This window comes from Bombus affinis, chromosome 5, assembly GCF_024516045.1.
Source record: "Bombus affinis isolate iyBomAffi1 chromosome 5, iyBomAffi1.2, whole genome shotgun sequence".
Classification (NCBI taxonomy): Eukaryota; Metazoa; Arthropoda; class Insecta; order Hymenoptera; family Apidae; genus Bombus; species Bombus affinis.
Window position 1 is genome coordinate 958,037 of NC_066348.1, and position 24,234 is coordinate 982,270.

Here is a 24,234-nt window from a genome sequence, read left to right on the forward strand (position 1 = left end):
GCTCCAGCTTGCCAGAACGTAAGATGTCAACTCAAATCTAGTTCTCCCTTCGCAGCTGCAGTAATTTTGGTCAATACACTAATTACAATTAAGTAGAAAGCTATAGCGAGTCAAGACAGTTTTGTTTCAATAAATGATAACAATTATAGTTATTTAATAATTAAAATATTAACATATATACGCACCGGTTGCAGCTTTATCGATGTACATAAGTTCCGATTCAAAATTAATCAGTTCTGGAAATTTGACTCGTATTGTTGCTACAATATAATGTAAAAGGCACATTCTCTTGTCCGTTGACTTCGTATCGAGTAATGTGTCTAAGCTCTGAAGTTTAAATCCATACGCTGGGCCTCGTTTACTGCTATTTAAGTAATTTCCGAAGGCAAGGATAATTTCTAATACTGCTCTTAGTTTCTTTGAACTCTTAACCGAACTCGAAGCAGATATCACAGCATGTATTTGTGGAGTAATAAGATGTAAATTATCAAAAAAGTTTCCTATATAATTCATAATGGATAGTTTCGTTGATATCCTTTCTACTTTACCGAGCTGCATCAAAAATTTGTCTTCCTCCGTTAACAAATTAACATTTTTCTTTTCTATAATGTATTCTCTATATGCTTTTATCTGTAACATTATAAAATTTCTGTGTACTAGCTACTATCAACATTTCTATATGGAAAGAGAGAATAAGCCATACTTCCTGATCCGTAGGCACCATACGTTGTAGCAATTCAACATTTTCCAGCGACAGTATTTTTAAATCGAGAGCATTTACTGCCATAATTACTTTTTCTACCGGCATTTCCATTTTTCTTCGCGATATGGCTATAAAAGGGAACAGAACGGTGAACGATCAATCTTTTGACTTTTTAAAAAGGAAATTGAGATTTTTATTATACACACCGATATTTCGTAATCTGGTATGTTCTAAGAGCGAGACATTTTCTGGCTTCTTGAATCTTTTACTAGGAAAGCTTTGAAGACCGTCTATTTCGTTAGTACCATTAGCAACGTGACTTCCCATTCCGATTTTAAATCGTTCTTCGAAATCGGAAAAGTCTATATAATTGTGCAATCGATCATCGTCCAACTCATTGAAAATAGTACCCCGTACTTGATTAGGCTTCAGAGCGATCCAGTTAAGTGTGGGAAGTTTGTATTTTGTTTGAACCTGGAATCAAAGAATTTTGCAGATATTTATGTGCATATTCGTGGGAAATTTAAAGATACTAAATTGCGCAGAACGAGAATCATGCAATAGTTGCATATATAGATTTTAATAAGAAAAACATACCTTTCGCTTAATAGTCATTGCTCCATCCGGTGCTTGCATCATGCCAGCAGGTGGTGGAGGTATAGGTGCAGGTGGAGGTAATTTTTGATCTCCAGGAGAAAGAGGTGCCATTGGAGGCGGTGGCGGACATGGAGGTGGTGGTGGTGGAGGTGGTGCTGGGGCAGATGGAGGAGGTTCTTCCAGTGTCGGAGACGGGGTCGAATTAAGCGTAGAGGATGTGACGTTATCCGATGTACTGACGGGACTCGTTGCGCTTCCATTCCGAAGATTGGCTGTACAAATTTAAAGCGATACGTTAGTTGCTAGTACTTACTTTTTGATCGATTTATTATTCCTGCATTATTTATTGATAGATTTTAAAACAAATTACGATAGTAGAATAGACAAAGAGTTTTAACGAACCTGAAGAACCCTTCGTGAGAGTGCCAGTAAGCGTTTCCAATTCGATAATTTTGTTTTCTAAAACACTTTGCCTCCGAGCAGAATCCTGCTTTTGTCTTTTCAAGGCTGTGAGTTCTTCTTCGGCCAATCGACGAGCTTCCACAGCATCAGCGTATTCTACTTTTAATGCACCTAATTCAGTCTCTAACTCCGCTAATTTTGCAAGCGACTCTCTTTCTAACTCTGTCATCCTATCGTGCGCCTATTTTCAACATATCAAATGTTTAGTAAATAATCGTTTAAATAAGGCTATTTAGGCTAGTTCAATTTAAAGAAACTACTTACATGACCAAGTTCATCTTCTAATTCAGCTACTTTTTCTAACGCAGCAGTCTTAGTTTCACTGTCTTCCATTAAGGCAGCTACATCAAATACGTTATCTAGATACGCAGAGATTTGAACCTGGGAAAATGTTATATCAGATGAAGATAGTATTATGTTTAGGAATGAGATCGTTAAACATTTTAACTACATGTAATAATTTCAAAAACGTTTTATACACGAAATATTACATAAATATGTACAGAGATCAAAACAATTATCTATTATTATATTGTGAACGATTTTATTGTATCAATCAAGTAAACAAAAATAAAGGTATCTTATAATTTATATTCGGGAAATTATTTTCGTTGTCTCTTTTTATACAATAAATGTTTGTAGCTTTCTATTAAATAAAGCAACAATTTCGATCATAAAACTTCGATCGTTTGGACTTAATCAGACAGAACTATAATAAATATTAATATACTCGAAATTAACAAATTGACAAACCTGCAAATCCTCGCTTTCGGTATGTCTGAGTTTCTCGAGATACTCGTCTAAACCAAGCTTGGTAAATTCGTATTGCAGGTGAACCCTGAAATTCATGTCCTCTACCGAGTGAACAACGATATTTACGAATTGCATACAAGCAACCATAAATTCTATGTGAAAACTATCATATTGAGTGAAGTATGCCATAAGCGTAGTAAATCGTCGTCGTTCCGAGCAAACTTCTTTGAAATTATCGAATGCGGACAAAATAATCTCATGGCCACCCTTTACCAGACATATAGCAGCAAGAAGTTCTAATACTAGAGCTTTCGTTCTGAAAGTAGGATACATTTTTTTATTTTACGAAAGTTGAGAAACTTATATGAAATTGAGAGAAAAATATCAATACCTTAAACTCTTATGCATTAAACTGAGCGCGATGCAGTTGATTGCTTCACGATGCTGGATGACCATATTGAAGCCATACTGTACAAAGTATTATCAGATTTTATATCAGAAAAATAATGTTTAGTAAATTCTACGTTATTATCAAAAACACTATGTCCGAACGCATTGTATTATGTTAAATCAAACTTTGATCAATAGTAAATACTCTTATATAAATGGTATCATACAAAATACTGCCAGAAAATAAAGAGAAAAGTCAATATCATACTGAAGCAAATGTTTACAACAGGTAGAGCAAAATTATTGTCACGATTTTGTGATTTTGTCGCTAGTTTCCGACCGTGACGAATCATCTTCTGTAATTTACATATGAAAACAAGCGAATCAAAAGAAGCGGAATCAGTCTGCAAAACGAAGATACGGATAAACGACGAAGAAAGGTAAGAATGAAATAAAAGGAATTGACATGCGACAAGCTCTTTGCCTGATCAAATGGCAATGTTCTTGAACCAGTTCCGATATATCCAGTTTTGTACCTTATTATTCATGATGGCACGCATGCACAGTATGCAAACGTGAATGTCATCTTTCGCTTCGCCCATATTGAGACGCGCCACGTGCCGTGATCTCCTTTTAACTCCAGGACTATCCTTGAGCTCGTGGAGAGGCGGCCTCAGGCAACCGTTATTTAAGGGCGAGGTATCCCCGGAACCCACTGGAAAATAATTATGTCGTTCACGGTCTGCGTTCATCGATTCAATCTTTTCCAGTACGTCGCCATAATAGAAATAAATGTTGACCCATATGGCGGCGTGCGAACTCTTACCGGTTTGTAATTTTTCCTCGGAACTCGCGTGGGATTCCAAGAGACGTTGTTCGTGTCTCATCATGAGTAACCTGAAGCTGAGGTAGTCTATGAGGGCGTCCAAGCCTTGGTTTTCTTCGTCTAGGAACTCCCTTACCCATCTAAACCGATCAGAAATCGAATTATCACCAAGTTAGATTTCTCTGAGGCAAATTCAAACTATAGTGAAAGTTACTTAAAGAAACTTAATGTATGTTATAAATAAAAGCTTACTCTATGTGATTTGTGCGTAACGAGATTTCCAAATCCCGTAACACTTGAGTCGACGTTGACTCTCCAACCATTTTCCTCTTCTGGAAGAACGTGAGAAAACGATACGACTGTATAATCATTAGTATCCGTCGTTCAAGTTTTCTTACGCGGGAAAAAACGAACATAAAACAAACGGATTTTTTGTAATTTAAGAACAAAAAATTGTACGAATATCGTTCCATAGATATATTACGGTGGTTATTTTTCGAAATTATAATTCATTCAAAAGCAAAATCTAGAAACATTTAATTACTCCCGGATGGTGAAAGTAATTTCGCTGACGTTAAAAACATACTTTGAAAATGAAAATTTTCCATTTATCTAATTACTGGATATCTATTTCCTTGAATCTGTTACTTTTAAAAAGTAAGTAATAAAAATTGATTCGAGTAGTACAATGTTTACCATCGTTTTATCTGGTTGAGTCAGACCGTAATACACAGTTGAAATATATACTACGGTACTATAGCCTTAAAAATGTGAATAGAAGTAACATTAAAATGTTGGATTGACAACAAATTTGTGCGCTTTAAAATTATTAATTATTTGTAAACCACCCTAATACATGCTCAAACGTTGATCGAAAAAATTAGAGAATCATAAAACCGAAGAAACCGAGTACTTATCGCAAACTGTAATAAGTTATCTTCTTTTTTTTTTTTATTAAGTACTCTACTACTATTAAGATCGTTAGTTATATCATATTAAATATATGAGATTTCTCTCACTTGTAATACTCAATTTAATTGCTTTTATTGTAAATTACGATCCTCTAATTACTTAGATCTCGGAATGCTAATTTACTTCAATTCGCGTGGCAACATAAAGAGGACGAAAATATGAAGAAATAAAAGGTATAAGGATAAGAAATTAAATGCAACATACTCGATGGCTTCGCGAAGCTTTCGGATCCAGATAAGTGCGTAACTTTGCTAAATAATGCGATGGTGGATCCTTTGCTTGCACTCTTTCCTGAAAATACCAATATCAGAAGCATCGCCTCGATTATTTCAATTCGCTTCGTTTGATTATAGCAACGATTTAAAGCAGTGTTCTATTATATAAATATTCTAAATTTAATTTTGTTAAATGTAATATTTGTAGAGCGATTGGGTACGTCGAGATAAAAATTGCCATAAAATTTCAAAAAAGAGATAGCGTAAGAAAGATTGAACAAGATTTGAAAACACGCGTATCCAAGTTTCAGCGGAAATTTAACGAATGTCTCGGTAATCGGCGCAGTGTGTGCAATTCCACGCTCAACCACAATAGGCGAGGCTCCACTAACGCATAGGACAATATCCCACGCTTTTTCTAAATGCATGCGTGCATAGTACCTGAGTGAATGCGAGTCAAACTAATTTGCTTAATTCCAACCATAGAAGTTTGTTCTTTGAACCTACTTTCGTGTCGCGTTTACACTTTCATACCGCTTTCAAAAGGATCCTCGTTACTTTCTTCCAATTATTTCATACAACAACGCGATACAGTTTCTTCCTTGAAGATCGATTTAGTTTTTGTAATTTTTATAGATATTTAACCGAATAGAGTTGGAAAGATATCTGTGAAAAAAGCTCGAAGTCCAGAGAATTCTGCATTTCCAAAAACTTTGCAAGTTCATTCGGCGAGCAGACGTGATTTTTCGAATATTCCGACGAGAGAGAAATTTACAAGCTGTGTAGAGCGTCGTGTACACGTGTGTACGGCTACGCCGATGAGTGAGGGATGCTGTACGCTTTTTTTCAGCCCGCTTTCTTGTATCGTATAATAGCACGGCTTGCATTACATCCGTGTCGTGTTACCCACATGCCCTACAGGCCTGTTAAAGAATTGAGACGGGCCATCGATGACCCCGAACAGGCAACCCTGTCGCCTCAAGAATATCTTGTTTCATCAACACATTCTATGCAACAACATCTTATGATTTTATGTAACACTTTACGAACCTCGTCGAACTAACGCACTTGCAGCGGTCAAGTTCTCTGTTTAACCCTTCAACAGCGTAATAAAACGACAAAGGATTCAGACTGAACTTATTTCTTTTTATCGGCAAAATTTAATTCTGTAATTAATACAAGTCTTTCGTTAAGGAATGACTCGCTCGGTAGACTAAAGTTGCGTACGTTAAAAATCGCTAGAATTTGCGATTATTGACGATCTATAAAAGGAAAATAGGAAAGTTACAAGGTGGGTCAGAGACGTTTGAAGCGATTACAGGTAGAAGTTGCGGAATGTGGTGTAGGGAGTGACTAGAATCGTGTCTGGGAAAGTGCCGTAGCAAGTGAAAGGGGATGAAGAGAAGGGGGCGAGTGAATGAGAACGTTAAAGGGGATTCGTTCGTGCGATGCTAATCCGCAACCTGCGAGTTGTTTCATCGGACATGCAATATGTTTTCATGGTTCTATGCTAAATGAAAAATATTTTCTTTCCGATGCTTTGGAACTCGAAATACAAAATTATAGCCGTAGAGATGTCGTATTTTGAAACAAGTAACTTGTTAGCCGGATTATCCTCTAGAAATTTATAATATTCAAAATAATCTGAATTCTAAAGATATTTTACTTTTCTGCGTCTTTTCCGATCCAGACGAATCGTGAAATCCATTTTCTGCTTTCTACTGCTATGCTCTAGCGGAGCTCGCGATGAGAAAAGGGAATAATTTCCACTCGAGACGAGTTCCACCCTAACTGCTTGACTCTTCTCGGTTTAACGAGGCAAGTAGTCCACCTAAACCGCAAAAACCTTCCCTGAACTCTTTACAGAAACCCTTTGTAACTTTTTTTCCTGCTATTTCGGAACACAAAACGAACTAATGTATGCCTTAAACCGTTCCATTCTTCCACAGAAACGTTTTGAATGGCTCCCCGGATCGCCAGCGTTAAACGACTTCATTGAGGAAGCGAAGAATATATTTAAACCATGTAAACACCATTAAATTTCACGACTACATATCTACCAATTAAAATTGCAGATATTATAAGTTCCTCTTCTTTTCCTATTCTTTTTTTTTTTTTTTTTTTTTGGTAGTAATGTTCTAAAGTATTGGTTACAAAGCATCGAAGTTGACGAATACATTAATACTATGTAAAGCTAATAGCCTATAAATTCGAATAATTAATACAGAAAAATACTAATTAAAGTTGCATTTCATTCGGACGCGATTCATTCAAATACAGAAGTAGCGTTATCGTTGGTGACCAAGAACGGAATCATATTTCACTACGACAACGCTGGAGTAACATTTCTCTCATGACATGACAGAAAAATTGCGATATCTATAGTTAAGTTCTATTCGTTATGCTTATTACGTGCTATCCACACAATCTCTCATTCATTTCGAAATAAAATTAATAAATATTCCTATCTAAATGATACAGTTGCTGAGGCAATAATATCTCCCTATCGACGATAAATTTCAATAGTTTAATATAAAAGCCGACATTTAAAAGAACATAAGCCAATACGAGAAATATTAAATTATTCATTCTGTTAACCATATTGTAAGGCCAAGTAATTAGGAATTATGTCTAATAATAACTGAATCGTAGTATCGACGTTGCTTATATTTTGGAAAATCAGGCAACGAGTTTAACGTGAGCGGGTTTGCGAAGCGCTTAACTCGTCTTTCATAATCCACGCCCTTCGTGGATCAGAAGAGGTGTCTCGTTCGACGACACTTTTGCTCGCCCTCGATTAAGCTCGAGATTAAACCCACTTAAGCATAGCCCCACAGACGTGTATGCATCAAACGAACGACTATATACGTCTGCCCGGCGATACTGCATTCGCTCGTTAAACGTCTGCGATCTATATATAGAATAAAACGTGTCTTACTTTTTACGTGAATTTTCTACGATCTGATGTTGATACGGTTTGCATTTGATAGCAACACAGACCTCTTTTTCTGGAATCTTTGGAGGCTATCGCGAGCGAATGTTCACTTTTCGTATCAAGAAATTAACAAACTTAAAGTATGTGCGTTTAAATGTCTCATTATTATTCGATACTGCAGTTGAAAAAAATAATCTGTGTGAACCGAATAAGTGTAGCTGTTTGAACGAAAGAAATAAGTTGAAGAAAGATCGTGAGACTGTGTATAAAGCAAGGGTCGTGGACCCGCATTCATTGGACAGTATGGAATTAAACGAGCACGAAGCGGGCAAAGATCTCAGACCACGCCGATTAACAATAAGTTCGTCAAGTTAAAGGTTGATTACGTCATTCTTATAATGGCAACGTTGTATCAATTTCGCGAGGAATGTTTATAGACGATAGCAAATATGAAAAGAACAAAGCTGTTTAAGAGCCTATGAGTAAATGTCTTTCGTTTAGAGAAAAATTGCACTCTGAAGTGATATTTAAAATAGCGTAAATCCTATGAAGCCTGTTCTGGAAACAGGCTATCATTCATACAGGCTGTATACTCACTTGATCGCATATGATGTCCCACTTTTTCTCGTTGTCGTATTGCTTCAAAAGCTTCGCTTTGTCCGGTGGCAGATCCATTGAAGCCTGAAACAGAAAAAATCCAAGTTTCACTTTAATGTCTATGACAAAGAGAGAGAGAGAGAGAGAGAGTCGTGGCTTTCCATTTTTCTTTCTTTCTTCTTCAACATGCAATTGCATGGTATAAAATCGAGTCACGATACGAATATAATTCATTCGAAATAATTGTACTTATTCACGGTTATATTATATTACAATAGAGAAGGTGAATAATAAAGGTTATAAATAATCGTTATCTAATTACAAGGTACGTAACGTTTACAATATAAACAGCACGTTGCGCATTATAAATGCAGTCAGGCTTATGTAAGTTACCTTGTAGGAATTTTCAGATAAGAATTTTCAGTTATTTCTAGCTTGTAATTATTAAGATACTCGCAACGTACAATTGGTTTTTACGTCGTATTTTTTACGACTAAACTAAAGTTTAGTTCATCTATCGCTTTAGCAGCAACGAAATATTTCGTTAGCAACAGTTTTTACTTGCGAATAAAAATTGCCGTGTTTCTTCCTAGTTTGCAAATATATTAAAATCGAACAAGTCCTGTTTGAAATTATTAAAAGACACAAGCATCTGTTTCACGATTAATTATATGAGTAATTTAGCCTAATAAAATAGGATAAATAATTAAACCTTTCTATTAAGAGCCGTACATTAATTATTCAAATATTCAAAGCCAGAGATTTCCCAAAGTTCCCCTCGTGTTTGAATTGCTCTCGTTAAGGTAATGAAGTCATTAGTTGGAAAAGAAATAAGGAACAAGCACCCAAAGGCCAAAGGACTGAGGGTATTGAGTGGCCTCTACCCTCATCCTCTCCAAATCCTACTTATACAATATTTTACGATGATTATACATACAATATTAATATTTCGTAGCAACAATGCAAGTTAAAGAAAATTCCTAGAACTGAACAAATACTTATCACCGAGTAAAACAAGATTATCGCAACTTTGAAGTAACCTTTAAAAAATGTCGTATATGAGCTATAATTTGCTGGAAACAAAATTATCGATATGTGACAAGGCGATTTAAAAAAATTTCCTGCAACCGAACAAATGTTCATTACCAAGTAAAAGAAGATTATTGCGACTTTGAAGTAACCTTTAAAAAAAGTCGTATATGAGCTATAATTTGTTGCAAACAAAATTATCGATATGTGACACAAAGTACTCGACCATGACGCATATGCAATAACACGCGATAACCGTTCCAATGACTCTTTTAAACAAAAAATATGAATAAAAAATAATTAAAAATGCACAAATTGTAACAACGAACATTATATGATTTTCAAACGACTTTAACAAGCGAAAAAGGGGTATCGGATTAATTTTTGACTAAGCATTTTCAGACTCTATCGTTAAACGAAGAAGCACTATTTCTAATATCTAACTCATTTCTGCTCGTAGCATAACTTCCTGCTAATTATTCGCTCGTATCGAGGATTAGTCAAGATCTCATATCTTTCGTATAACAAATTTTCAAACTAAATTTTATCAGCAACAAAGCATCGTGCATATACATATGTGTAAACTAGTACATATATCTATATCGCTCGTACTTTTAATCGACATAAATTTCCTTTTTTTTTTACGTAATACACAACATTCCATGTAATAACTGAAAGTGAAAACTTGACGTCTTTAACTCGACGTCTAATCAAGGGATAGATAAAGGAAAGATTGTAAATATTGCCGCGGTAGCTATACGTGTACAAAAAAGGATCGTGAAGTAAACGCGACGGTAATACGTGTACACAGTCGTCAAGTGTACGTCGTGGTGGCTAGGGACGAGCATAGTCGACGAATAATTATCAAAGAGCGGATGCGGAAGCCACGAGTGCATGACATCACTACTCGCGATACATATACATTGCATATACGGTACTGCTACTAAACGTTAGATCGAGCGATAGCACGATGTACGCGTTCCAGGCCAGAAATTACATAAATAGTAAGTTACACGGCCAGTTTCGAATGCAATCTTCCCAAGTAAACTTGATAAAATATATTACGCAATCTGTGCTCTGTTATATCAAGAACGTGTTATACACTGTTGGTTTGATCGACTGACCAATAGCTAGATAGCTATAGATAAGGCAAAGGATTTTTATAATTACTGAAATATATTTCGATTAGAAACCCATAGTTCAAAAAATTCGAGCATTAAATCATTAAAACGGACACAATAAGTTAGAAATAACGGTATCGATTCTGAATGATCGTTTTTTTATACGGTTCTTTGCTTCTCAGAGAAAGCAAACGCACGTTCTCCTTCGGTAAGCAGAGTGAATCGCAATTTCCAACAGCGTATCATGTAAGGAGTTCTATGAAAATCTGGTTTTTGTTTTGCAACAGTCGTTTATTCGAAACGAATAAGTAAAAGCTGTAATTTTTCGCAGGCTAAACTATATTTGTACAGTTACGCTTGTTAATTATTTGGAGCAACTCTGGTTTCGATTCTGTTTTATGAATATTGCTTAATTCATTTGTGTTGAGAACGTTATTTCAGTTCGCGTTGAAAACGTTGTTCCGTCTTTTTTTTTTTTTGGTGATACTCCAACGCTTGAAGAAATAATTATATTAGTCTCCTCTTCTTGGATATACCATTAGTTACAGGAAAGATCTATATATAAAATGTATATAATATGAAGCGAGACAAGTTAATGTCAGAAGCTACCATCTACTTTGTTCGAGTTAAAAGCTCTTAATACAGATGTTCCCCTTGATATTTACCGAAGTGCGCTGTAAGAAGCAAACAACTTAACCAAGGAAACGTTGAAAAGTCAAGTAATCGATAATCTGAAGTGACACATCAAAAAGAAGTCCCTCCTTGGCAATAATCAATACCATCTACCCTAAGGCATCCTTAAATCTGTTTTCATTCTTTAAAAAACATTCAAAACGATTAAGTTTTCATGATACATAATTACAAAATAATAGCTTGGAACTAACATTGTTTAAAAACTAATACAATTTCAAGATAGTTCTGCTATCAAGACGAACCAACCATACTCGCCGAGAAAAAGCGTACGATCGTTGAAAGACTAATTCTTTTTAATAAAAACCAGAAGGCGAAATACATGTCCAGACGGAGTTCCTGGTATTATACGCAAAGCTGCGTTGGAATAATGAAACGTGTGTTTTCAGGTCAAGGGTCACCGGAAGTGGAGATTAGAAAGGGCAGAGTTTGCTAGACAAATATTACCTCAATCTTGCTTAAAATGCATTGTGTATCGTTGAACAGTTCGCTTTTAAAATGTCTTGCAAAACGCGCGTAATACATAAATAAAAGCTTTTTTCTAAACGTTGAAGTACTTTCATAAACCGCTATAGAAAAAGAGAAGTGTAATCGTGTGGTGCAAAAACTGTTGGAAACGGAGCTACGTTCCTTACATTAGTACCTCATAAAAGCTTCATAGATATGTGATACCACCGTCAGTAGGGTCGACGACATAAAGAAAAAAAGGATTCTCACAAGGCGATCAATCGCGGAAAGTCCCCTTCAGCAGACTCATGCAGTTAGCCGGTTCCATGTTTCTCTGGCCAGTTGCTCCCCATCCAACAATCGATGCTAGGGGCGAGGGTTGAGCCTCCCTTTTGTGGTGTACCAATACTCTCGCGTACTTTGTACTCGAGTACGTGCATACTCGCGCGTATGATTGCGTGGATGCACCATCACACGTAGGGATCTATATAGCACCGTGAACACGATCGAGAATCAGTTGGAGCACTTGAAGCAATGATAGAATCCCTCTAGAGTTGTATGGCGCACGCCCACAGCGTTCGTTTCTCTTCTCTTCCACCCCACGTTTCTTTTCCTTCTATTGGTCGTCGTTATGGGTGGGTGGCGCGCCATAAATATTTTTAGAGTGCTGACATCAATTATATTTTATTAAGTATCGACGCAGCTTTCTTTCCTTTTATCCAACTATATAAATATGAAATACAAAACATTTTGAAATGTTGTAAACATGATGTATCTATCACTTATAGTTTTACTCGTACTTCTTACTTATGAACAAGTGTAACCGGTTATTAAAGCCGGTTTAATTCTATGTTATCGCATTATTCCATTTATCGATACGTGTTGCGACATTTTCATCACGAATGCTTAAAGTTAAATGGATGTTTATAAACATTAATGTCAAAGAATTTGTATAATAAAATACCTATTACGGAAAGTAACTCAAGCGGTATCTTGATGCAATAGAACTCCAAATATGGAAATGCCTCGGAAACAGGGCCGCACAGCTGCTGATCAATCACTTTTTCCTCATGCAGCGCGTTTTGTTACGCAAAAACAATTTTTTTAAAAGACACGATAGAATCTATCGAATACCAATCGAAATACAATCGGTTCGAAGGAAATGGAATTCCTGTAAAACTACGTAATAATTCATCCTCAAGAAGATATTTCTCTTCCAGAAATGATAAATGTTTGCACGTTTATATTATTGATACATATTATTTAGTTGATTCTGCTTCCTTCTAAATCGATTTATTAGCTTACGTGCTTAATCGATTTACCATCTCTGCTTGTGTAACGTTTGCACCGCGTTTCAGTCGTTTGAATACACTAAATCGCAATGTAAAGGTAGTTAATGTGCAGAAGAAACATTTTTAGTGGCAGACGTTTATCTTTAGTTCAATATACATATGTTTGATAGCAAATATCTAGCTTAACATGTATGATATGAATCATCAACATCAAACAGTACAACAATAGATATTAAATATTTTGAAAAACATTATAAAAACGTGATTTACGTAATGAATTAAAATCATTGCAACTATCTCGGCCAAACTTTGCGCACGATGCACATGCACTTAACTATACACGCGATTATAATGTACATACTTTCGCGGCCGCGTCAAGTTTCCTTGTTACCAACAAGATGACGTAAAAAGCCCCACACGCTCGTATATCTATTCTTCTCCTTTTTCATACGAGTGTCTTGCGCAAACTTGTTTTTCTTTCTCATAGAAATTATAACTTGGAACGTTATCGACACGCTTCGTTTATAATATACGGATTTTAATTTATATGGTTAAGTAAGAATTACAAATTAGTTCTTATTCTTATTATATAACGTGCAAGAATAAACTTATCAGAATGCAAAATATTTATATATATTATGTATATTATCGAATATTTTCGACACTTTCGCTCAATTCTCTCTTACCCCAAATTGTAAGTACAGGAATGTACACGTACAGCGAATAGAGTTCTGGGATTGCGGTGATAAAAGAGCATAGACACATCAAATAACAAATCGTTATATTTTATTCTTCAAAATTAATTCAATTAGCACTGAATCAACAACATACTGCAGCATAAAAGAAGAGTCGTGGTTGCCCATACTTTTTTTTAGATTCAGTCATATAATATTTTTATTTAGCGTTGGTTCATATACATATACGCAAGATAAATACTATCGTTCGATATTTTAAATGCAGCTTTGAAGTCATGATTCATATATGGCATAACGAAATCGCACGAACGGTATTCGTTACTATACGAAACGTGACACGCATTAGCAACCAACAGAAGAAAACTAAGAATGAAATAATTCCACGACAAATTATTCTTGGAAGTTGGGCCACTATTAAGGAAATGCCGCTTCCGTACAGTCCGGATACACCGAGAATAGAATGTTCATTTCGTACTTTCTTGATCGTTGGTCCTCCCGGATACCACAGTTGGCGATACGAGTATCCTCGATTAAAAGAATATATATATTAAAAATTTTAATTTTATATATTAAAATTTTTTATTAAAAATTTAGAATAAATAAATAATTTTTGAACAATTTTATCGAGTAATTTCATTCGAATCAAATACAGCATTAAGATAATAATAAAAGTTCTATACTACATCGTGTTACTACGCTGATATTACGTTATTTTTTGCGCCAATAAAATAACAGTCTAACAGTACAGGAACCAAAAATAATTTTTATTGCTGACTTCGTCGGGGTTACAAGCTTCTGCTCGTTACACAGACACTGACCTTCGAATCAGCTAACAAGAGAAACTAACTCACAGAACCTCCGTTTTCAGACGAGTAATGTTCAACCAGCAACTGAAAACAGACCATCCCAATGTCTAAACGCAGTAAAACTAAAGCTGAAAGTCTGTATAATTCATTTAAAAATTGAAATAACGTTCCAAACGAATAATACTGACTGTTTTTGCTCTTATTAGTTCATCAAATCAGTAAAATGGGAAAATCACTATTATTCTTTTTATATGCAGTCGTTTGATTGATCATGCGTAATTCAGTGAAAATTCTACTATGTGAAATTGGAGATAACATATTTGACATTTGCGATTAACATATTTTTTTTAAAGTCACTGATAACTCTTGCTGAATCACAGAAGGAAGCATTATACTTCCGTTTGAGCTATTGATAACTGATCATCATCCGCTCAAAATATATTTAACTTTTAGTTCCTCTTACTTGAAACTTCAAACCCAATTGTGCCGAGCTCTCTAATAAAAATTATTTACAACAGTAAAGACGTAACCTTATTCTTTGAACGTACATTATTTGCAATTTTGCACGGCATGATACCTGACGTGAGCTGATATCTGATTCTCCGGATCAGATAAAATTCTCACGATCCAGAAAGATTGGAGAAAGTCAGTGGCAAGCGTGTTAAAGCACATTCGATTGCAATACTACGATCGGCACTAATAAATGTTAGAATAAATGGAGCAATGTTTGCGCGTATACATTGGCCAATGTGAAATTCGAGTGGCAACGCTAGACAACCATAAAGCCTAATTAGCAAATTTTGGGTTGGGATGCTAACCCATGGGAGGGTATTATAACAATCGCGCCTAATAATCTTTCAAGGAAATGAATGCCTAACCTAAATTACCTAAATTACACGTGTTTGTATGTTTTAATTTACGAACCTAATCTGAATTGACATACGCTTCAAATAAAGTGAATTTTACTTACAATAAAAATATATTGTTTTGAAGTTTGCCTATCGATAATTCGTTTTAATAATTTGTATAAAAGTATACACGTGATACTATGATTTACAAATAACAATGCCTAATAAATCATATTGAAATAGATTCGAATAGAACGATTGACTGTATCGTTAACTGGTCTCGAAAATATCAAAGTCCCGTAGAGTTGAATGAGAGAGCGTCGTCTAAAATTAAATGATAGCGTCACACGCACTCGTGCCGACGGTACATAGTGACATCATCTTGCAAATTCACGCACGATTACGTGTCTTTTTTCCTCTTATTCATTATTAACCCTTTATCTACTACTTACTGTACCCATTGTGTCTGTCTTTGCTGTCTCTCATTTTCTGAATCATTTTTATTTTTATTTTCTCTCTCATTTAATCTCGTTAGTTGTCGATGTTTACGTTTATACTTTGTCCTCCTTTACTTTCTTTACCCAAACACGAACAAAACAGTTTCAACAATTCAGTCGGTTTACTCATCGTCCAGCATGGATATGACTCGTAAAATCCTTTTGATATGTTCCATATTTCTGCAGGGCGCGACAGAATTATATTTCGCGAGACGAGTAGAATTTAGAATTATCGAACGATGTATGTATATGTCGTAGGGCGATATTTAGTGCTTTCAATGAAAAATTGAAAGATATAATTCATCGACTTTTTATACGAGTAAGAGCACAATTTTTCACGTATATTTTTCAGCTATGTTTGCTTCTTTTTATAAACTTTTAAACTTGAAATATTTGTTAATGTTAGAAAAATATTGAGTGGAAAGTGATCGAAAGAATCCAGTAGAATCAACAATTCTCTTTACTAACATAAACCATATCCTTAAATTAATTATTGTATGTGTAACTGATGTGTATCTATCTGACGGATGTTTTCATTCAGTTACCGGTTTTAATCCATCCATCCTTGCTATGGACGAATATACATGCATGTCTTTTTCTTATTCGTTATTACAGTAATTAATATTAATTCTTTGCTAGAAAAATGGATTTCTTTCTCATCTCTCCAAACGTAACGAAACGAATACAAATACTTCGTAACACACTAAAATTTCACGCGTTCCAGATACAAACGTTGCGTTAAAAATGGTAACCGACTTTCACGCAACTAATGATCCGGTCAGATGCGATAATTAGAGACTTAACACGCGTTAACCGACCGCTGCAGAAGCATTCAGCTGAGTCATTGCGGCGGAATATAAAAGACATACGAAGAGATCTATGAATTTGCACTTATTCCATCAGTATCATCATCAATAGTATATTTCCATGAAGTATACCTTGCTAAAGTGAAGTAATCAGTTTGAATAACAAAAAATGAATAAATCCATCGATCTGAATTCAAATGAATAACAATTGTATCCTCTCAATGTCTAATACTATACGGTACTGTGCAGAAGACTTGAGTCATCCACAATAGTGATTTTATGGTCACAACAAGTCAAATAAAGATAATACTTTAGATATTCTCTTTTAGGATCATAAATACGTAAATTAAACGATATAAAATATATATAGTATAATCTACGAATCGCAGATTTAAAGGAAATAAACTCAGCAATTTGAGAAGCTGCACGCGTATAAAATGGATAGTCGTAGAATGGATTTCGAATGTACCCTCTTGGGATCGCTGAACTTCAAGGAGAATCGAAAGTTAGGGGAGGTTATGGCCCCTGACGACGACGACGTGGATAGGAGGGAACGTGGAAACGCATATGCGCAGCCGAACATGACCAGACGAGGGTGAAGCGAGGGTAAAAGAAGGGTGCATAGACCGTACGGAGCCAGCCTCGTTACCAGGGATGCACCCCAGGTACAAAACATTGCCTTCGTGTTGGTCCATGAGCCGTGAAAATGATTAAACCCTCGTGTAGCCCAAGTATAAAATACCCGATTTTTATTTATGCTTCCGGAGGCGTGATTTCTACTCTTAATTATCGTGCACGATTTTTACTCTATGATACTACCTTTTGTCCATATTATTACGCCAAATGAAGAATTCATTTTTACCTACAGTTGCTTGAATTTTATTTTGTGAAATTGTTTTTTTCTCATTTTTTATTTGAACTACAAAACTATACTATTATAACTGTGTGTGTTTTATAAATTTCTATAGAATGCAGTAATATGTTTTATAAGATAAACGATGTTAATTTAGATTTCATTTCAACGTACACTTAGCACAGGTATAAGGGCCATCTCATGGCTGATAAAAGACTCAAACTTTTCAATCGAACAAGTTGTTCCTTTTTCTAACTGTTATATCAAAATAAAAGTCAGAAAATAGAAAAGAACACGGATACGTGATTGTGGGCCAACGAATCGATTATTTTTCCCGATACTCACTGAGACGGAATAAAGATGGTCGCGTGCTTTCTTCGTACAAAACAACCTCAGAATATAAAACGCTCCATGAACGATAAAAACGTGGGATAACTGTGGTAGTAGGATTGTGTCGCAGTGTACACCGGTTAGTGACACACCTAGGATTCTCTGCTGTGGCAGTCGTCCAACTAACAAGCCGACACCCTCACCCACGTTACCGTTGAATAAACCCATGTACGATAATATACATACGTATACGTATAGCCGATAGAGAAGCTGGGAAGAAGATGTAAAACGACGATAAAGGGATAGGACGAGGAGAGAATGTGAAAAGGAACTGGGATGAGCGAGAAAGACGGCAACTACATCTTTTATGTTCAAAAGATGAACCCACTGACTGTCGAACGAGCGAGTAAACTATAAAGGAAAAAATGCTAGTGAAACAGAAGTGCTGACAAGGGCTGAAAGAAAGGAGAAAAGAGGAAACTCGCTTTAATTTTATAAAAGTGAAAGAAAGAAGAAATATAGAAAAAGGACAAAGAAGATAGCTGATAATAAATAAAAAGAAAATGGGAAGATATTATTGAAGAGATGAAAAAGAAGAGAAAATATCATAAAAGGTAAAAGCCGGATCGAAAGTAAACGCAAACGAAGAAGATAGCGACACGAGGGGAGCTTTCACAGTTACATATGTACAAGTCTCCATGTATATGCACGTATATGCATATACAAGTACGATTATGCGAAAAAGGGAGTAAGTGCAGTCTGGTTTCCCAGATACACTTTCCAATACATTGAGTTTAGAAAAATTTTGCTTAAACGTAAGTTCCTTAATTTTATTCTGCTTAATATGAAAGCGCAGGATTTAAATTTATATATTAGTAGCAAAGAAATTTCGGAATCATTTAACAGTGACATAAGACAGGAGAACACCTACACGATATGTCTAAGCTTTATGAGAAATTCAAAGAGCAATTGTTCTTCGTCAAGATTGCAAATGCAGAGAAGCTTTCTAACAACGATCGTCTTCCTGCGATTACGGTGCACATCTGCCCTCCTGCTGTATTCTTTATGATATATCGTATGAACGCGTAATAACGCCTACATATGTGCATCAGTCTGATAAGCAATTTATGTTTTGAAAATAAATATACGTAGGACCATCGAATCATTCCAGATCATTAGAAATCCAACATTTTATACGTAATGTATATTAATTGGTAAAATAATCGTTGTTTGAATAATCGTCGAGGAAAAAATATCTTGAATGATATTCATCTATTAAACGAATACCTTACTTTCCATGCTTTGCACGCTTTTGCGTATAAATATACATTTCTCATAAATACCTGAACATGAACATTCGCATTCTATTTATTAGAGTACAAGACGTACAGCAAAGTTTTCGGTAATATGATAAAAGAGACACTAAACAAAGAACCAACGTGATTCTTTCTCTCATTTAATAGACCAATAACCGCTAGTTCACGGTCAAAGTTTAGGCGCCACCGGCAGCGACATGTCTCATACGTACTTACATACATACATAAAGAGGTAGAGGAACCTTTATTTATGCTGCAGAAATAGCTCTATTCGCACGTGCACACCATTTGGCCATGGGCCATTTCGTGATGTGTGCTCTGCTACTACTCTCCTTTGTCTACTTTTACAGAGATGTCAGATGAATGGTGTTAACGGTCTGGTCTCACCTGAGATTCCATACGCACAATACTGCATGTTAGCGTTAGTGTGTTTTAAACTAGATCGACAAGATCGTTAACTCCAAATTATTATTACTCGTAGAACGCTCGATGTTGTAAACTTCGACATTATTCCAATTATTTCGAATAGATGTTTCTTTGAGATAATTATTCGAAAAGTAATACGAGTAATTAGTTTCATTTTCAATTTTTGTGCAATTGTCTTTGTATAGATACATTCGATCACGTATATTCACAATCACACTGGAAAAATTAGTTTTACTCTTCAGGAAACTTTCACGTCACGCTTTATAACTCTGTTATGTGAATAACCAGAGTGCAAAGTTTCCTAAAAATAGGATTATTGTAGCATCGTAAGAAGAACATTTTTTTTCTCTCTCTTTTTTCTGATTAACGAGATACAAATTTTATCGTAATAAATATTAGCATCGAGCTACGAATGGGTAATTATACGATAAACGTGCCAGTCAGACGAGTTCTTCCTCGCTTTCATGAAACACGTGATCTCCACACAGTCTCGAGTGGCAGATTGTGTTTCGTATTATGCATACGAAAGTGAAAAGAGTAAACGGACGAGTATTACGACGTTCCAATAATTTTCTTCCTTTCTTGATGTTACTACCTACATGTGCGGTTCGTTATAACACGCTGCTACTTTATACGTACTTCTTAATGAAACAGGCGACATTAGCATATTGCACGGTCCTACAGTGTACAACTTACGCAGTCGAACAAATACAAGTACGATAAAAGTATTCTCAAACTCTGATTCTTCCTTCTGGTTACATCTCTTCTTCTACTAAATATCAGACAAATGGAGAAGTTTTTTGGCAAAAAACCTTATATGTCAATATTTTATTCGTTCGCTGTAAAATAATGTAAAATGATGTTATTCTATATTTTCGTTTCATTCATCAATGAATCGTCTCCTGTCCAATCGTGCCGCCCATCTCGTCACACCTGTATTAGACGATGGAGGAATCGCAAAATCACAAAATTACCGTGTATCGTTTGAACATCCTGTTTGCGTTGTCGGAATGACAATTCGAAGGACATTTGGTCCGCTATGAAAGACGCAGTGGCGGGAGCTACGGAACAGGCGCGAACGTCTCAATCCCGCGACACAGAGACGTGTATATGCATACTACGATATGCGATATGTGTGTATTGTGTATATGGTACATCACGCACGTCGCGTCGGGTATATGCGTACACATGCACACACGAGTGCATGCTCGCAAGCAGTCGGCTTAATTCAGCCGTACAAATTGCACAAAGCTGTCTGCCGACGATTCGTGTTAAAAATACGCCGCTGCTGACGCGTTTTCCAGTCTGTCGATAGTGAAAGCATTTCTTCGTCGCTTTCGTGTCTTCCGACGGTTACGTAACCGTAACAACAATTTTTCCTCTGGATCCGATCTACGCTCTATCGATCTCAATGTTCGCGTGTTAATCTCGTCGCTGTCAGGAAACGTTTGGCTTTTATATTTTTACGAATACATAGTTGACAGCGGATGTTTGCGTATTCATGTTTAACGTTCCACGATTAATAAATTCTGTACGTTTGTATAAAAATATAAAATTTACCGTTTACGATCTAAAGCAAGTTTAATAAAATTCTACATCTACATTGAAAATACTCACGAAAATATTTGATATCGTATGTGTTATATAAAATATTTAGAAATTTACAATATACGTACATATGTTTATAATAAATATTAGTATGCGGCATGCATAGCCGTCTTAAGCATATAATAAGCGTTGAATATGGTCCCACTGAATATGAGGTTTATCAATACAGCTAATGGATGATCGACTATTTAAATACTTTTGCGATCTCTGCGAAATATGTACTTATACCTCCTAAATATCTTGCGATGTAATAACATAAAGGCAGTAACCTGTTCTTAGCGAGTTCTTTAACTCACGAGAGTTAAATTACTGTAGTTAAATATTGGATGTGATTTTTCTGAATGGTCTTAATTTATCGTCGAAGATGGACCCGCATGAGAAGCACTGTTCCAAGACCCCTCTATATATAGAAACGCCGGTTTTATCTTTTCCTGTGGATATTTTCAGACAGAAGGCGGCCCTTTGGACAGTATTGTTTAGCTTCGGAGAGTCGCGTTATCGACGTTGACTTTTTTCACATTTCCGATCCGATTCTTTAGCAAGCGTATAACTGCACTCGAGCGTAGCTAAACGCGTATTCAGCGATTCCATTGATCCTGAGATACGATCGATGATAGCAACCGATAACGCTTACCGAAAGAAATTGACGAGATTTATCGACCGTTTAACAACAAGTTGCGCGTGTTTTTCGTAAAACGCCATGAAAATTTCGTCACATCCATGTCGTGTTCTATAGCTTAATTCGTTTAATTACTGTTATTTGATTTGTTTTAAGTCTAAATTGTAAAAAAATTTTAGCTTTTACGAGTAGAAATAAAATACGTTAAAATTTAGTTGATCTAGATCTACTCTACAATCAAGCATAACTGTATAGGTATAATAGGGATTTAAGTTATCTGAACTGATGCTACGAAAAAGGATCTGAAACCAATTAATTGTTCTGGTATACTTGGCCGTATAGGATGGCGATAAAAAGGAAAGAGAATTTTCACAAGGACCTGTAATGTCTCGGAAGGAAGAAAATACTGGGTGCGAACAATTGTCCATTTTGTTTGGCAGAGTTCCAGACGTACTGTCACACTGAGACACAGAAAGCAAAGGAGAGAGATACGTTGCTGTTGCAAGCAGAGCAAAAAAGGAAGAGGAAGATGAAGAAAGAGTGGGCGTCGGTCAGTCAGGTTTTGCCTTGGTTGTAAGAATGTTGAGGATTCCCGTGTTCAGCAGGAACCTTACAGGATCGTGCTTCTGCTATCAAGCAACCAGGTACTACGTATCTCTTCTATACGTTAGTAAGTCTACGCTCGATCAGGCTAATCCTTCAGAGATGATGCAGGATCGAGTGCAAGTTGGAAAATTAATCGAACGATTTTACAAATGATGGACAATTTTTGGTTTAACATTTGATTCAATCTGTTACTTCATAAGTAAAGGAGCATATACCATAGCTTCGAACAAGAGAATGATGAAAAAACCGAAAAAAGACTAGTGCGGCAATTTGTACGTTGTAATACTTAATTTGCCTTTCACTTTGCTGGCTCGTAGCTGCACGTTCGATAGATTGGCATTGCCCAAACAACTCCGAACTATTCAATAATGGTCGCTAATAAAAATACGTATTCCTAATTACTAATGAATCTGTCGAAAAGTTGTTCTGCAATTTCGTCTAATACGATATGATATTAATACCGTAAAGGGAGTAATTATTGGTAAATATTGTTGGTACCTCGGTAAGTTTAAACACAGTTTATATATAGAAGCTCGAGGACTGCGGCGCAATTAATAAGAAAAAAAGATAAGAGTTAGAAAGATACTACAGTCCTGAATATTCTAAAGCAGATAGAATCTGTAATCGCGGTGCGAGCAGCAAGTAGAACAGAGGTTACAGGGAGTATATACTTATATTGAATTTCCGCTCCTAGAATGGGAGACACGGATAGACCAAGGAAAACTTTCGCGTGGCCCTGGAACGATTCTCGTGAGTCAAACCGCAGTTTCTACACGATGCACGACTAACTACCGATGACTCATGGACAAGCATCTATAATGGAACGAAATCCCACGATTATTTTAAGCAACATTATCAAACTATCAAAAGATCGTTAGCATCGCAACATTGTGTAGATTTGAAATTTCTCATTATATTTTCTAGCGAACGGCAGCGGAGTATTCTTTTATTCATCTACTACGGTGCATCTACCACCAATGAAATCGTGATACATAATTTCAAAGCGGTATCAACGTATTTTTTGCTGAACAAGTGGTTTATTATTTCACTGGATCGTTGCGAAATATGAAATAAATTTCGCGAAATGGAATTATTGCATTTCAGATCATAAATTCGACGTTTAAAATTTATTAAATATATAGATAATCTAAGAATCACCGACGATGATATTGTATCAGCAATGGGAAATATCATCTTTCTTAAATGTATCAATGAAATATCCAATTCGTAATTTGATATAATTCGTAAATTGTACAATAGAGCATAGTATAAAACATATTATGTACAAGTTATCGAACGAATACAACGAAAGGCATTTATAATATCAAAATCGTCGAGATATATTATCGATATTAAGAAGTAAAATCTCTGAGGTTAAATGCCAAGATGACGAGACTACTAGACATATAGAAAGATAGCGAATCGGATGACCGCGAACCGTAAAGGGGTCTCTTTGTTTATGGTATGTTCGTAGTCGTTGCGATGGTCGTTCCGATGCACAATCGAATCTTATTTGGTGAGAGCCGCTTCTACGTAGGCGTGCATCTTTTTACTCTTTCTCATTTGTACATCTCTCTTTCGCGCCGTATGAACTTTTGCCTTCGAGCTCTCGACATTTCATACCAACGAAAAAATCAGTGGCTCTCGCGTAAGCAATAAATTTTAACAGCAGAGAATAGTAATATGCCTTTGAAGAGATTACACAACAACCCGACTACCCTAACAATAAATTGCTGGAAAAACGTATTTAACGATACAGAAAATATTTCTCTTTTCATTTCTACAATAAGCCAAC

The 24,234-nt window shown here is 35.8% G+C and overlaps 1 protein-coding gene across 5 annotated transcripts in view; it reads right to left on the reverse strand.

Moving 5' to 3' along the window:
• The window catches only part of LOC126916221 (formin-like protein), a 32,313-nt gene that overhangs the window by 5,872 nt on the left and 2,207 nt on the right, over positions 1-24,234 (reverse strand). For 2 of the 5 annotated variants that reach the window (XM_050721744.1, XM_050721749.1), the window contains exons 2-13: positions 8,451-8,534; positions 4,908-4,994; positions 3,984-4,090; positions 3,442-3,871; positions 2,907-2,983; positions 2,516-2,831; positions 2,027-2,143; positions 1,703-1,943; positions 1,301-1,572; positions 910-1,177; positions 704-831; positions 186-630 (exon numbers count right to left, since the gene is read on the reverse strand). In XM_050721744.1, coding sequence (XP_050577701.1) covers positions 186-630; positions 704-831; positions 910-1,177; positions 1,301-1,572; positions 1,703-1,943; positions 2,027-2,143; positions 2,516-2,831; positions 2,907-2,983; positions 3,442-3,871; positions 3,984-4,090; positions 4,908-4,994; positions 8,451-8,534 — 2,572 coding nt within the window. The remainder of the gene's footprint in view (positions 1-185; positions 631-703; positions 832-909; positions 1,178-1,300; positions 1,573-1,702; positions 1,944-2,026; positions 2,144-2,515; positions 2,832-2,906; positions 2,984-3,441; positions 3,872-3,983; positions 4,091-4,907; positions 4,995-8,450; positions 8,535-24,234) is intronic. The other 3 variants (XM_050721747.1, XM_050721748.1, XM_050721745.1) reach the window with 3 other exon arrangements.